Below are 13,073 nucleotides of genomic sequence, written 5' to 3'. Positions count from 1 at the left end.
CCAAATAGTTCTTCCACTTGCTCTTGGATCTCATAGCTTTTTAAAAAAAATTATTTATTGTAATATGGTCAGTCATTGTCAACAAAATTGACAATGTTGTATCAATTTCTGGTGTACAGCATAATAGTTCAGTCATACATATACGTGCATATATTCGCTTTCATATTCTTTTTCATTATAGGTTACTACAAGATACTGAATGTAGTTCCCTGTGCTATACAGAAGAAACTTGTTTATCTGTTTTATATATAGTAGTTAGTACCTGCAAATCTTGAACTCCCAATTTATCCCTTCCCACTCCCTTTACCCCCGGTAACCATGTTTGTTTTCTATGTAAATAAGTTCATTTGTGTCTTTTTTTTTTTTTTTTTTTTTAGATTCCGCTCATAGATTTTTCTGTGTAAAATTTTTAAAAATGTTTCATTGAAGTCCCTCCTACTGCAATCCAGCTCCTACCTCAGTGGAAAGTGGAAACCAAGTGGCCCCCTGTCTTATTACTACCCCTTTATGCTCTGAGAGCTTGCCTATTGCAGTGCAGTCTTTCGTCCACTCCTCTGGGGCTCCTCCTCCTCTCATGGCCATTTTCCCTCCAGATAGAATGGAGGCCAAACGAGAAGGAAAAGGAGGAAGGGAGACTTCTCAGCCTGGAGCCTTGGTCTGACTTCCACACAGAGAAAAATTGCCCTGTAACAGGGACCAGGAAGAGGGGCATGGATTCCCTGAGGCTGAGCTGGCTCCCCACAGCCATAGCATCAGGAAAGCATTCTGCATCTTGACTGCCAAGGAGAGAGGCGGGAGGTGAGGGTAGGTGTGGTGTTTGGGATGAGGGCATGAAGGCTAGCTCTGCGGTTTCTAACTGATGTCAAAGTGATGGAGAGAGGTCAGTTCTAGAAATGCATGCCCTCTTGGCAACCTGGGAGATGCCCCCGGGGGCTAAGTCATTGGAAAGCCCCTCATACACAGCATTGCTGCTACTTTTTCACTCAGAGAGGACAGACAGTTCCTCCCAGAGATACCAGGCCAAGAAAGCCTACCTCTCTGTCCTCTCTCATCCTGCTGGTCATTCCACACCAGGACACAGGAACAAAAAGGTCCAGGCAGCTCGAACCCCTGTCGGCTCGGGCACCAGCAGTCAGGACAATGGGGCCTCCTTGACAGTAAATGTGATTATGATCGTTACTCTTTTGTCTCTGAGGCCCCATCTGGTGACTGGCATCCACAGGTGCTCCGTTAATGATTATTGAATTGACTTGAATCTCCTGCTTCCCTTATCCCTTAAAGCCTTGTTTGAAATACCGTTGTTGAATGCACCTAAACATCTCCTGAACCTGTTTATTGTTCTTATGGTAGCTCTTGAGATGTGAGTTCCAAATGCCTACAGGCTTCACCCTGTGTGAGGTATGACACTAAATGGTTCTCCCAAGTTATAGTTCTTTAGTTGGTAAAAGTTCGTAACCCTAATCTCACCCTTGTGAAAATCACTTATTGTGATTTTTTTTTTCGGTCGTGTTAGCTTTAGACTTCTTTCCCAGCCAGAGAGAACTAACCTTTTCTGATCATCTTCATACAGCAGTTCTTCCTTCCAATATCCCGTCCCTCCTCCAGGTCCATCCAGACTTCCTGGCTGCCAGCAGCCAGAGTTCCAGGATTACATGACCGCAGGCTCTTACCAAGGGCAGAGTATTCATACCTGTTTGCGGCAGTGCACATTTCCCCAGTGGCAGCATTCTGTTGGTCAGAGCAGTAGGTTGAGGAACCAGGCTCCCACATTCGGTTCTAACTAGATAACCCTAGGGCTTATTACTCCAGAAGTCTGAGGGATTCAGCTCTCCCTGAGCATGTGACTCCATTATTGCCTTCCAGGTGTGTTACCCTTAGGTACATTCTGGTCATCTATGAATTTGACAGTGTCACTCTTAACTGTCAAATATGTGATTTAGAAGACTTAATCAGTTAAACTCACATCCTGGCAATATCTGTGAACCCCACCACTAATCCGAGAGTCCCCGTCATCTCATCCTTTTTTATCTTTCCATGGCTTTGTCCTTTCTGTGACAAATATTCCACCCAGTCCCACTCATGTTTAGTTTTCTAACTAAACTTCATCAACAGCATTTTAAGAATGCTAAACAAATCATAGCTTGTCTTGCTCCTGGTCATGTGCTTATAAACTCTCTCAAAACTCTTTTCTAGCACGGAGTACTTACCTTGTATGGGAACTGTGTTACTTTTCTCAGATTGTTTGCTTAGGTTTCAGTAATTTGTTCTGCCCTCAGCCTAACAGAGAGGCTCACTGTCTACAGTTCCAAGCTGCTTGTCCCCGACCCACACCTTCATCGCCAGCATTCAGCTTGCAGAGCTTGTAAAGCTCAGCCCCTCCCACGCAAGCCCTCCCTCCCAGCTGGGCAGTGTCTGACCAAGCCCTCCACCGCAGCTGCTCTTGTCTTCCTTCCACGTGCCGTCCCCTGCCTTTCCTCAGTCTTGCTCTGCTGTGAGCTTCAGCAAATCACACCATTTCCCCGAGCCTTATTCACACACACACACACACACACACACACACACACACACACACACACACACTCTTTAAAAATCCTTGTCCTCCCTCTCTGACTTCCACTGCTCTTTCTACCTCTTCAGGAAACCTCCCTTGGCTCCAACCCTCAGCCAGGACACAGCCCGCATCACGGCTGAGTAGCCCCAAGCATGTTACAAAGCGTCCAGAGCTAGCCAGGGACCCTAGCAATCACCTGGAAGAACAGCTCCTTCCTTTCACAGACGAGGAGACTGAGGCCCAGGAAGGGAAAGGCACTTGGCCAAGGTCAAGAAGCCACATTGGTCCTATAGGGACAAATTACGCTAGCACAAAGGAAAGCCTGGACTTCTGAAGTGGGTTTGTCCCTCTGGACCCCAGCCTGTCCCCTCATGTCCCTTAATCTGCTCCTGACACAACTGTGTGAACAGCCAGCGTGGGCTGCTCCCATCCCTCGTCGCCAGACCTTGTTACCACTCACTGGCTTCCTGTGTGATGTCACCCACCTCCTGCTGTGTTCCATCATTTCCTTTAAGATGATACTCAGGGGCTCCTTCTAGAAAAACTGGTCTGACTTTACACTCGCCCCGCTTTGTGTCATTTTGTCCATTGTCTGTTCCATTTGTACTGTGGTAGCACGTGCTTGATTATATAGCACTCATAATGGGTATTTCAAGTATATGTGTTTTTGCCTCTCCAACCAAATTATAAACTCCAAGAAAGGAGGAAGATCATGCCATCTGTGTTTTGTTTTGTGTACCCACAATCACTGGCAGGATACCTGGTACATGGCTGGAATTCCAGAAGCAGTTCTCAGTAAATGGATAAATGGATTTGACACTAGTGACAACTATAAGCCGCTGACTTTTAGACCGGAGCAGACAGGGATAGTCACAGCTGTGTGTAGGTTCTGAAAGTCAGAGGGACTAGGAGAGATGTGAAGAAGGGCTGTCTAGGGGACCACGAGGCTAGAGAGGAGGGGATGGCGGGGAGAGCTGGTGGAGGAGGGGCCTGGGTGGGGCGAGGAGGCCAGGGCCTGCCGGTGTATATGTGGCCCTGTTGCAGGGAGGACCCTCCCACCCTGTGGTGAAGCCCAGAGCTCTGGGCTTGGTGGTCTTGTGCCTGGGAAGGCTGAGGCCTGACAGGTTCCCAGCGTGTTTCGCTCTTGATGGGCCTTCAGTACTTATCACCCGTGTCCTCTCTCCCCTAGAGCCAAAGGATGAAGTGGAGGTGTCAGATGACGGTGAGTGCTGGCCACTGCTCCTGGGCAGATGTGAGGGGTGGAGGTGGGTGAGGGAGGGGTCTGATGGCTCGTACTCACCCTGACCTCCACCCTGCAGATGAGAAGGAGCCTGAGGTTGATTACCGGACCGTCACAGTCAATACTGAACAAAAAGTATCTGACTTCTATGACATCGAAGAGAGACTAGGATCGTAAGTGGAGTGGGAACCAGCCTTCCGGCCGCCAGGGTGAGGGTGGCGCAGGCCCCACGGTGAAATTCCACGCCTCCTCTTTCTGTCCTTTCCTGGGTTCTGCCAGGTTCCCCAAACTGAGATGCCTGCAGAACCAGAAGGGGTTGTTGACCTGTCAGCACCCATGAAAGCATCGCCTGCCTGGGGATCTTAGGAGCTGCTAGAGCCCCAGGCTCAGCTCTGCCTGTTCTGTGCCCCTGTCTGCCACACAGGACATGACCCAGGGCACTTGGCCTGTCTTGGCCTGTCTTTAGGACCTATTCCCTTTGATCCAAAGAAGTCAGTCCAGCCTGATCTGTGCTCTCTGTTCCACAATTCTGGCTTTAGTGCTTCAGGAAAGTGCACGCCCTTGACAGACACCTCCTGTCATCACCTCTCACTTCCTGAACTCATCCGCACTGTTTGCTTGGGCTCTTCCTGGGCTGTGGAGACCCCAGTGGGCTCAGACCCCAACCCTGAGCCCTCTCCAGGCTGTGCCCCTCAGCAGCTGCAGCCAAGGCTGTCTGCCTCCCACTGCCTCTCTCTCCCTGGGGAACATGGATAAGGGAGGAAAACAGAATGGGGCTCAGCTCTTATTTCCAGTGGGTTTATGGGAAATCAAGGAGTGACACCAACCTCAAGCATCCTGTACAAGGGTCCTGCTCTGTGGCGGAGGAACGCCACCACCCCTCTCCCTGTAGTGGGAAGCAGGGGCCTTCCTAGTGTCTCCAGGATACTGGAGCTGGAAGTGGCACAGAAGGAAGGCCACCAGACAGAAATTCTCTGTGTTGGGGGGACTTCCTTAACCTGGCACCATGGGTCCCTTTGAGGGGGAAGGAGGAGGAGCCTGTCACCAAGATTTAGGCCTTAGGAGATGACAGTCCTAAAAGAACAGCAGGACTGGACAGTGTTCGGGTGGGCATGTGGGGCCGGACACCAGCTGAGGTTGACAAGTGATGGAGAGTAGGTTCATGAGTAATAGAAATGCACTCCATTGATCTAGAGCAGGGGCTGGCAAACTTCTTCTGTGAAGGGCCAGATAATGGGTATTTTAGGTTTTGTGGGCCATTCGGTCTACGCTGCAACTACTGCTCTGCTACTGAAACACAGAAGCAGCCATAGACAGTCTGCACGCCAAGGGGCAAGGCTGTGTTCCTGTGAAACTTTATTTATAAAAAGAGGTGGGCCAGATGTGTCCCACGGGTGAAGGCTTGCCAACCAATTCAGCGGAAAGCTTGGCTAAATTGCCTTTTCTCTCCTCCCCCTTTCATTTGCAGTGGGAAATTTGGACAGGTCTTTCGACTTGTAGAAAAGAAAACTGGAAAAATCTGGGCAGGGAAATTCTTCAAGGCATATTCAGCGAAAGAGAAGGAGAACATCCGGCAGGAGATCAGCATCATGAACTGCCTCCACCACCCTAAGCTGGTCCAGTGCGTGGACGCCTTCGAGGACAAGGCCAACATCGTCATGGTCCTGGAAATGTGAGTGGCCTGCTGCCGGGCCGCCCAGGCTCTGTGAGCCCGGGAGCCCCTCATGCGCCTCCCTCACTGTCCAGATGCCGCCCTCTGCCCCAAGATGGAGAGCGCTGCAGGCAGGGGTGTGACACGCAGGACGCTCACCAGCCCGACCGGCCAGGGGCTGACTCCTGGGAACAGTCGGTCTGTGCACAGTGCTGGCCCTGACCCCCGTTCCCCAGCCTGCTGCTCACTTCCGTGACAAACTGGCAGGTCTTTGAGGGCCCTGCCCCCTTCTCACCCCCACCTCCCTGTGAGAGGCCCAGGGCTAACCCTAGGCTCCTTGGTTTCGTTCAGGACATTCTGACCTAGAAGTGGCTTTTGAGTAGAAGAGGAGAGACAGAGCGACTTCCTGAGCAGTCTGCGAGAGATAAGGTGGCCCAGGGCTGGGAGCTCAGAATGCAGGACTATAACCCTTGCTCCCATCCTCCTGCTCTGTTCTGCATGCCTCTGGTCCACACTTGTTTGTTCTCGCTTGACCTCTCACCCACCAGAGTAGCACTTTCTGAGCTGGGTTGTACAGAGGCAGGGGGATGATCAGATGACCTCCAGCCGAGGCTTCCCCAGGTTTCTTCTAGTTCCAACCCTCCACCTCTCTCATCTCTGAGCTGCTGGTCAGCATGCACACAGACACACCCACAAATACACACACACACACAAATGCACACAAACACACATACATACATAAACACAGAAACGCACAGACTGGAGTCATTAAACCAGGCATCCTCCAGAGTGTATATTTTTTTTAAGTATTCCCTTTCCTTTCTTTAATCTGAATTTAAAATTTTTTTGATACAATCACATCTAAAAAATAAGAAAAGACACAATGAAAAGTCCCATCCCTACCCCTGCCCCCCATTTACCCCGTTCCTACCTCCTCTCACCACCAGTGGTAACCAGTTTTTCTGGTTTTCTTTGTCTCCTTCCAAAGTTTCTTTATGAAAATACAAGCATATATTATTTATATGTATATGTAATTCATATTCATATTTTCCCACCTTTTAACCCAGAGATAACTCGCACTCACTATTCTAGACTTGGCTTCTTTTCGTTCAACAGCTTCTCTTGGAAGGAGTCCTGTATCAGTAGCTAGCGGGCTTGCTCATTCTCCCTGCTCCCTGGCATTTCATCGCACTCACAGACCACAGTTTATTCAGTCTTCTTTTGAGAGGGGCTTCGGTGGTTTCCAGGCTGTTGCTTTTGCAAACAAGCAGTATTTGGAACCTAGTCCGTACATCTTTTCTCTCATGCCTGTGTATGTCTGTGGGATAAATTCCCAGAAGTGTGGGACTGCTGGATCAAAGGGGATGTGCATTTGAAAGCTTTAGAGATGTTGTGAAATTGCCTTCAGCATCCTTGAATTGCTCATCCCAAGCCTCAGGCATCTTAGGAATTTGAAGGGGATTCTGTCAAAATCTTGGGGTTCTTTCCCAAGAAAGGTGAGGCCAGTGAGGCATCCCCAGCTTTACTAGGGACTCTCTCCCCTCACTCTGTGAATATTTTGGTGTGTTTCCCTTCAGTCTATGTTCCTGAGGAAAAGCAGTCTTGGTTAAAAGCACAGACTTGAGTCTGGTAAACCTCACTTCAATCCCCGCTCTGCCACTTGTTGCACGATCTTGAATAAGTTACCCAACTGTGCCAGGCTAGTTAGTTTTATTATCTGTAAAAGGAGGCTATAAACCACCCCATGAATAATGTGAGGATTAGATGGAATAATGCGTGTCAGGCACAGGGCTCTGCAATTGGAAGTCATTCTTAGGACTGTGATGCAATGACTTTTTTTTTTTGTATCCTGGTTTTTTTTCCACTTAAAATTATTATGTAAGCATTTTAACACCCAACTAGATGTATGGAACAAATCCTGCTGTTCAGGAGACTGGGGGTCAGCTTCTATTACTGTTGAGCTGTGATTTTGTAATTATTAAATCCTTCCAGTGAGAAGAGGTGTTTGCATTAGGCTCCCTTTTGGTTCTAGAATCCTGCAATTCTGTGGGACTTTTACACAGATTCAAAGAAAATCTCCATTCGTATCTTAGAATCAGTTTCCAGCCTCAAATTCAAACTGACCTGCCTGCTTCTAGGGAAGATTTAGCCCACTGTCTGTGGCCTCACTCATAATACCCTCATGGTAGCCCGGGGACGCAGCTTTTCACATGTATTATAGAATAGGTTGCTTGGTCCAGGCAGTGTGGGCGTGTGGGGACATGTGAAGAAATGTCTTCTCTTTGGGAGTCAAACCTTGAGCAAGTTCGTGAGAGGGTGCGGGAGGGGTAGGAGGCAATGAAGCCAGGGTAAGGCCAGGCAGCAGCACCAGTGGGCAGAATACCATACTTAGCTTGGAACTGAGAGTTGGCAAGCTGGATGGAAAATGCTGGGAGAAAACATAAGAAGGCTTCAGCTGGTCTGGCTTTCATCCCTCCACCCCACGCCTCCCCCGTGGACAGAAGTGTCTTACATGCACAGATGCCAGAGGGTTCTCCTGCACTTGGGTAAGGAGCTTGCCCCTGGATAGGAACTCCACCAAAGAAGGAGGGACAGACTTATACTCCATCTGAAACAGACCTGGCCACTGAGGGGGTAAAGGCTGGCTTTCGGCAATACAATTTGCTATTCTCCTTGTTTGACGGAGAAACTGAGATTAAGAGAAGGACAGTCCCTGGGCATACAGAAAACTGAAAATGGATTCCAGGGTCCCAGCCTTCAGTTCGGCTGTCTCAGAGCCAGAAGTGGGAATGAATGTGTCTTCAGCCTTTCTGACCTCTGACCATGGGACAGTCCCCCATCATGTAATAGTGTTGCTCTGGTACAAGGGTTCCCTGCAGGCTTCTGGCCTAGAGTCAAGGCTGCTCCTTTGGGGACATTCCTCATGTGGTGGTGGGACCCTGAGCACTGAAGCAGATGTTCAGTTAGGCTGAGTCATCCATCATCTGTCTCACCTTTGTGCTGCCATTAGCAAAATTTATCAAAAAATATCCAGCTAGCCCCTGTGAGACAAGGAGTGGAGGGTCTGAGTGTGGAATCCCCTTAATGGTCATTCTTCTTGCTGCCAATGAGGGCTGGCCAGTGCCTACAGTTAGGGGGTGAATTTGATGGGTCCCTTGGGATGAGGTTACCTTGGGCATAGGTGTTCATTTATTCCTTCATTCACTTACTCACTGTTAATTAATTAATTTATTTTTAATTTATTTTTTAAACACCTTTATTGTGGCATAATTCCTGTACCGTAATCACTGTTAATTTATTAAGCATATGCCTTCTGGCCCAGTTTTGGCCATTGGCTTTATCCCGTATCTGTGAGTGGCAGCTTCTTTGCACCCACAGTCTTCAGCGTTTTGAAACATACATTAATTCTGTTTGTGTGACCCTTCCATCCTAGAAAATGAACACAGGAACAGCCTTCAAAATATATTAAATAGATTTGAATAGGTTTGAACCTATTTGAACCTCTGTTGAACAAGTTACCTCTAGAAGTACAGCAGTAGTTATCTCCGTGGCTGGGATTTCTGCCACTCATTGCCTCAGACGTTCCCAAGGGCACTGAAAAAAAAATGGTTGCTTGCTTTTTTCAGAATATTTTAAATTTAAAACCAAACACTTGGGGGCACCTTGCCTGTGCCAGATATTGCCAGGTGTAGATAAGTGTCCAGAGATGAGCCAGACCTTTTCCAGACATGCTCACAAACAACTTTAAGGCAAGGTAGACTTGATACAGAAAGTGCGGAGGCAAGGCTGTGGGAACCCAGGCAGGGATAGATCATATGGTGAAATCAGGAATGATTTCTCAGAGGACATGAATTTCAGCTGGCCTCTCAGGGGCGGTAACTGAGTTAGCCAATATTTGTCAAACTTGTCTGATGTTAAGAATGATCTGGGGTACTTGTTAAAAATATGGCTCACAGACCCTTCCAAAATTTTCTAAATCAAAATCTCTAGGGGAGGAGCTTGGGAGTCTATGTTTTCAACAAGAGACCCCACTAGTTCTTCAAAAAAGAGAAAGAAAGAAGGAAAGAAAGAAGGAAAGAAAGAAAGAAAGAAAGAAAGAAAGAAAGAAAGAAAGAAAGAAAGAAAGAAAGAAAGAAAGAAAGAAAGAAAGAAAGAAAGAAAGGAAGGAAGGAAGGAAGGAAGGAAGGAAGGGAAAGAAAGAAAGAGAGGAAGAGAGGAAGGAAGGGAGGAAGGAAGGGAGGAAAGAAAGAAAGAAAGAAAGAAAGAAAGAAAGAAAGAAAGAAAGAAAGAAAGAAAGAAAGAAAGAAAGAAAGAAAGAAAGAAAGAAAGAGAAAGAAAGAAAGAAAGAAAGAAAGAAAAGAAAGAAAAGGAAAGAAAGAAAAGAAAAGATAATTAACATTATTGAGTAATTACTATGTGCCAGGCTCTTTTCTAAGCACTTTACCTGTATTAACTCACTCAGTCTTCCCAGCAGTCCTATGAAGTGGTGCTGATTTTATCTGCACCTTACAGATGAGGAAACTGGGGCTCAGAGATGTTAAGAATGTCCTTAGACCTGGGAACGGGGTTTAGAATTTGACTGGGAGCCGCGTGGAGAGCAGTAGGGTTGGCGGCTTGAGGACAGGGGCGCCACCTGCTGACCACCCAGGGCCTTCCTTCTCGGTTGGTTCTAAAGCGTCAGTTCCAGCACCTCTCAGCGGCCACTGGCACAGACTGCCCTTTCCCAGCTCAGCCCTCCCAGAAGTGAAAGTGTTTGTCATTTGTCCTGTGGTGATGGAGGCCTACAGAGGCTGTGCTGTGCCTGGCCCCATGGTGCATCTCTCAGGGGTTGGTAACAAGATCCACTTGGTCCGCTGCAGGTTGTCAGCTGATAATTAATGTGTGCTGAGTACCTGCTGTGTGTCAGGCACGATGCTGACACTCACTCCTAACTACTATGATGTAGGGACAGGTGAGGAAACTGGGCCTCAGAAAGGTTAAGTAACTTGCACAACATCACACAGAGACAGGATTCAAACTTAGCTCTTCCCCTTCTTCCTGATGGCTCCCCTTAGAAGAGAGCAGGCCCAGAACAAAGCCCATCCAGACTTGTTCAGCTGGTGGATCTACAGGCTGTTATAAGAAAGAGCTTACTGATGTCTGAATGCTGCATGAGTTACCAAGGAGATACTTTAAACTTCCTGCACAGTGAGCAAGGAAGGTGGGTCAGAGGGCTGGGACTGGGGAGCAGAAAGGATCCTGTGACCCAGGTGGTGAGGCCGTGCATTTGCACTGAAGGGTAGTGTGCTGGCTGGCTGTTGCCTCTGGGCCAATCCTTAGCAAGAGATGCCCAGTGGGCCCCAGAACCACCATGGCCAGTATCCAAATTCTATCCAGACAAGAAGGATGTATAGCTACACTCCCAGCCTGGGCAGGGGAGCAGGCAAGACAAGTTTGTTATGGCTGGAAGGAGTAAACTGGTGCTACAGGCCTAGCCGGAGGAAGCAAACTGACCACAACTGTCAGTATAATAGGTTACAGCCAATGACACAGAAAATGTGCTGAGGCTCCTTATTATTGAAGATACTCTTCTGTTTCTGGCTATGCAAAACAGATGCTCATGGGTACTGTATTTTTAAGCTTTGATTCTTTATGACTAGAAGACATGGCTGGTGTACAGGATGATCCCTTACATCTATAGTCATTTGGGGGAGAGAGGCTGCCGGGCAGTTGCCCTTGTTGCTAAGGAGATCGTGTCTGGATCTCTCAGTTCATGACCACCTCTGAAACAGCCCAACCCAGATGCTTCCCTGAATCCCCTCAAAGCTTAGTGGGCACAGGCAGAGTCCCCCAAGCAGGAAACCAGGAGGCCTGAGCCCTCCTCACACAATGAAAGACCAGCGTAACGGGGCAGTGGCCTGGGACTCAGGAAGCTTCAGGAAGTGCCGGGCACCCCCATATCCTGGGCTTTGTTGCCCTGCCTGTGATACCAGCCTACATACAACAGCCTGCCCTCGGCCAGACTCCCTGCCCGCCCAGACTCCCTGATCTTGCGGTCTGAGCGCCCCCTTCTGTCCACACAGCGTGTCTGGGGGTGAGCTGTTCGAGCGCATCATCGATGAGGACTTTGAGCTGACTGAGCGCGAATGCATCAAGTACATGAGGCAGATCTCGGAGGGGGTGGAGTACATCCACAAGCAGGGCATCGTCCACCTGGACCTCAAGCCCGAGAACATCATGTGTGTCAACAAGACAGGCGCCAGGATCAAGCTCATCGACTTCGGTCTGGCCAGGAGGCTGGGTAAGGCCAGTCCACCTCTGTTGTCACCCTCGGGTGGCGGCAGGGGCTGTGCTGTTTGTGGTCCGCACACTGGGTGCCAGAGGGAATGCACTGGATTAGAGCAAAGATCGGAGACCGTGGAGACTGCCTCTCCCACTCACCAGCTGTGTGAACCTGCGTCTCAAATTTCTTACCTGTAAAATGGGAGAGTAGCAGTACCCATCTCATAGAGTTGGCAGGGGGATCAAAGGAGATAATATAGATAGGTGGAGTGAAGAGAGCAGTGCCTTGTACATAGTAAGTACTACGTAGGTGTTAGCTACTTATTATTATTATTGTTGTTGTTGTTGTTATTATTTTCACTCTGGTGCCTTCAGCAACAAAACATTTTGATGACGGTTTCTCCTTGCATTTGCATTCTATTATAGCTTCCAGAGCACTGTCACATACTTTCACTTACTTGATTCTCACAGCAACCCCGGGAGGTAGGCAGGGCAGAGTTATGAGCCCCAGTTTCTAGACCAGGAAACTGAGGCTTACAGTAGCTTTGGCCACCAAGTCCCACCATGAGCTGGGGTGGAATCAGGACCTGGGTCCCCTTCCGGGTTCTCTGAAGCATCTCCGCTGTTCCTGCACTTGCAGGGGGCAGGGTGTGATGGAGAAGGCAGCTGGGGCTTCGTTCCCAGCCCTGGAGTCATTTTGGTGGGTGATCGTCTGCCTCACACACTGCCTACATCCACCCGCCCATGTGGCTCTTGGGGTGTCTCAGTTACTGAGGAAACAACCTCACCCTCCACCTCCTGACGACTGCCCTGCCAACAAGGGTCCCGAGGGCTGGCACGAGCTGGCCTTTCTTTCACTGCCCAGCGGGGAGCGAATGCCCCTGGTAAATCTCCCCCCAGGACACCCCATCCTGGTTGAGACCAAGTGTGCCACAAGGAGGAAGGTGAGGGAGTGAGGTCCTGCTAGGCCACAGCTTGCCTGGTGGTCGCACCCGGATGCTGAGGAAGACACCTGCCTACTCTCTCCTGCTGGAGGCCTGGTGTGGGGGCAACAGCTGGTTTTCAGGGCCTGCCTCATGCAGGAACCTCTGACAGTTCAAACAGCAGGGCAGCGCCGGCCTCAGGAGCTGACGGTGTCGGAGCCTAAGGAACACAACACACAGGCTCCCTTGGTGAGAGGCTGTGTGGGGACAGTGGTGTCCACGAGACACCAGTGAACGTGAGGGTTCACATGGAGCAGGAAGGGCTCAGGTTAGAGTGGGAGCAGAGTGTCCACGTCTGATGGTGTTAAAAGCTTTGTCTTAGGACATTTGCTGTGGACTCTGTAGGTAAACAAGACCAGATGCACCCCACAGGCCAAAGGTGTACAC

General features: G+C 49.2%; 1 protein-coding gene across 4 annotated transcripts in view; it reads left to right on the top strand.

Moving 5' to 3' along the window:
• Positions 1–13,073, top strand: part of MYLK (myosin light chain kinase) — a 173,618-nt gene that overhangs the window by 139,545 nt on the left and 21,000 nt on the right. For all 4 annotated transcript variants that reach the window (XM_045507222.2, XM_045507221.2, XM_045507223.2 and 1 more), the window contains 4 exons: positions 3,741–3,773; positions 3,871–3,964; positions 5,260–5,463; positions 11,505–11,722. In XM_045507222.2, coding sequence (XP_045363178.2) covers positions 3,741–3,773; positions 3,871–3,964; positions 5,260–5,463; positions 11,505–11,722 — 549 coding nt within the window. The remainder of the gene's footprint in view (positions 1–3,740; positions 3,774–3,870; positions 3,965–5,259; positions 5,464–11,504; positions 11,723–13,073) is intronic.

The sequence above is a fragment of the Camelus bactrianus genome, chromosome 1 (genome assembly GCF_048773025.1).
Source record: "Camelus bactrianus isolate YW-2024 breed Bactrian camel chromosome 1, ASM4877302v1, whole genome shotgun sequence".
Classification (NCBI taxonomy): Eukaryota; Metazoa; Chordata; class Mammalia; order Artiodactyla; family Camelidae; genus Camelus; species Camelus bactrianus.
This window is presented reverse-complemented; position numbering and strand designations above follow the sequence as displayed.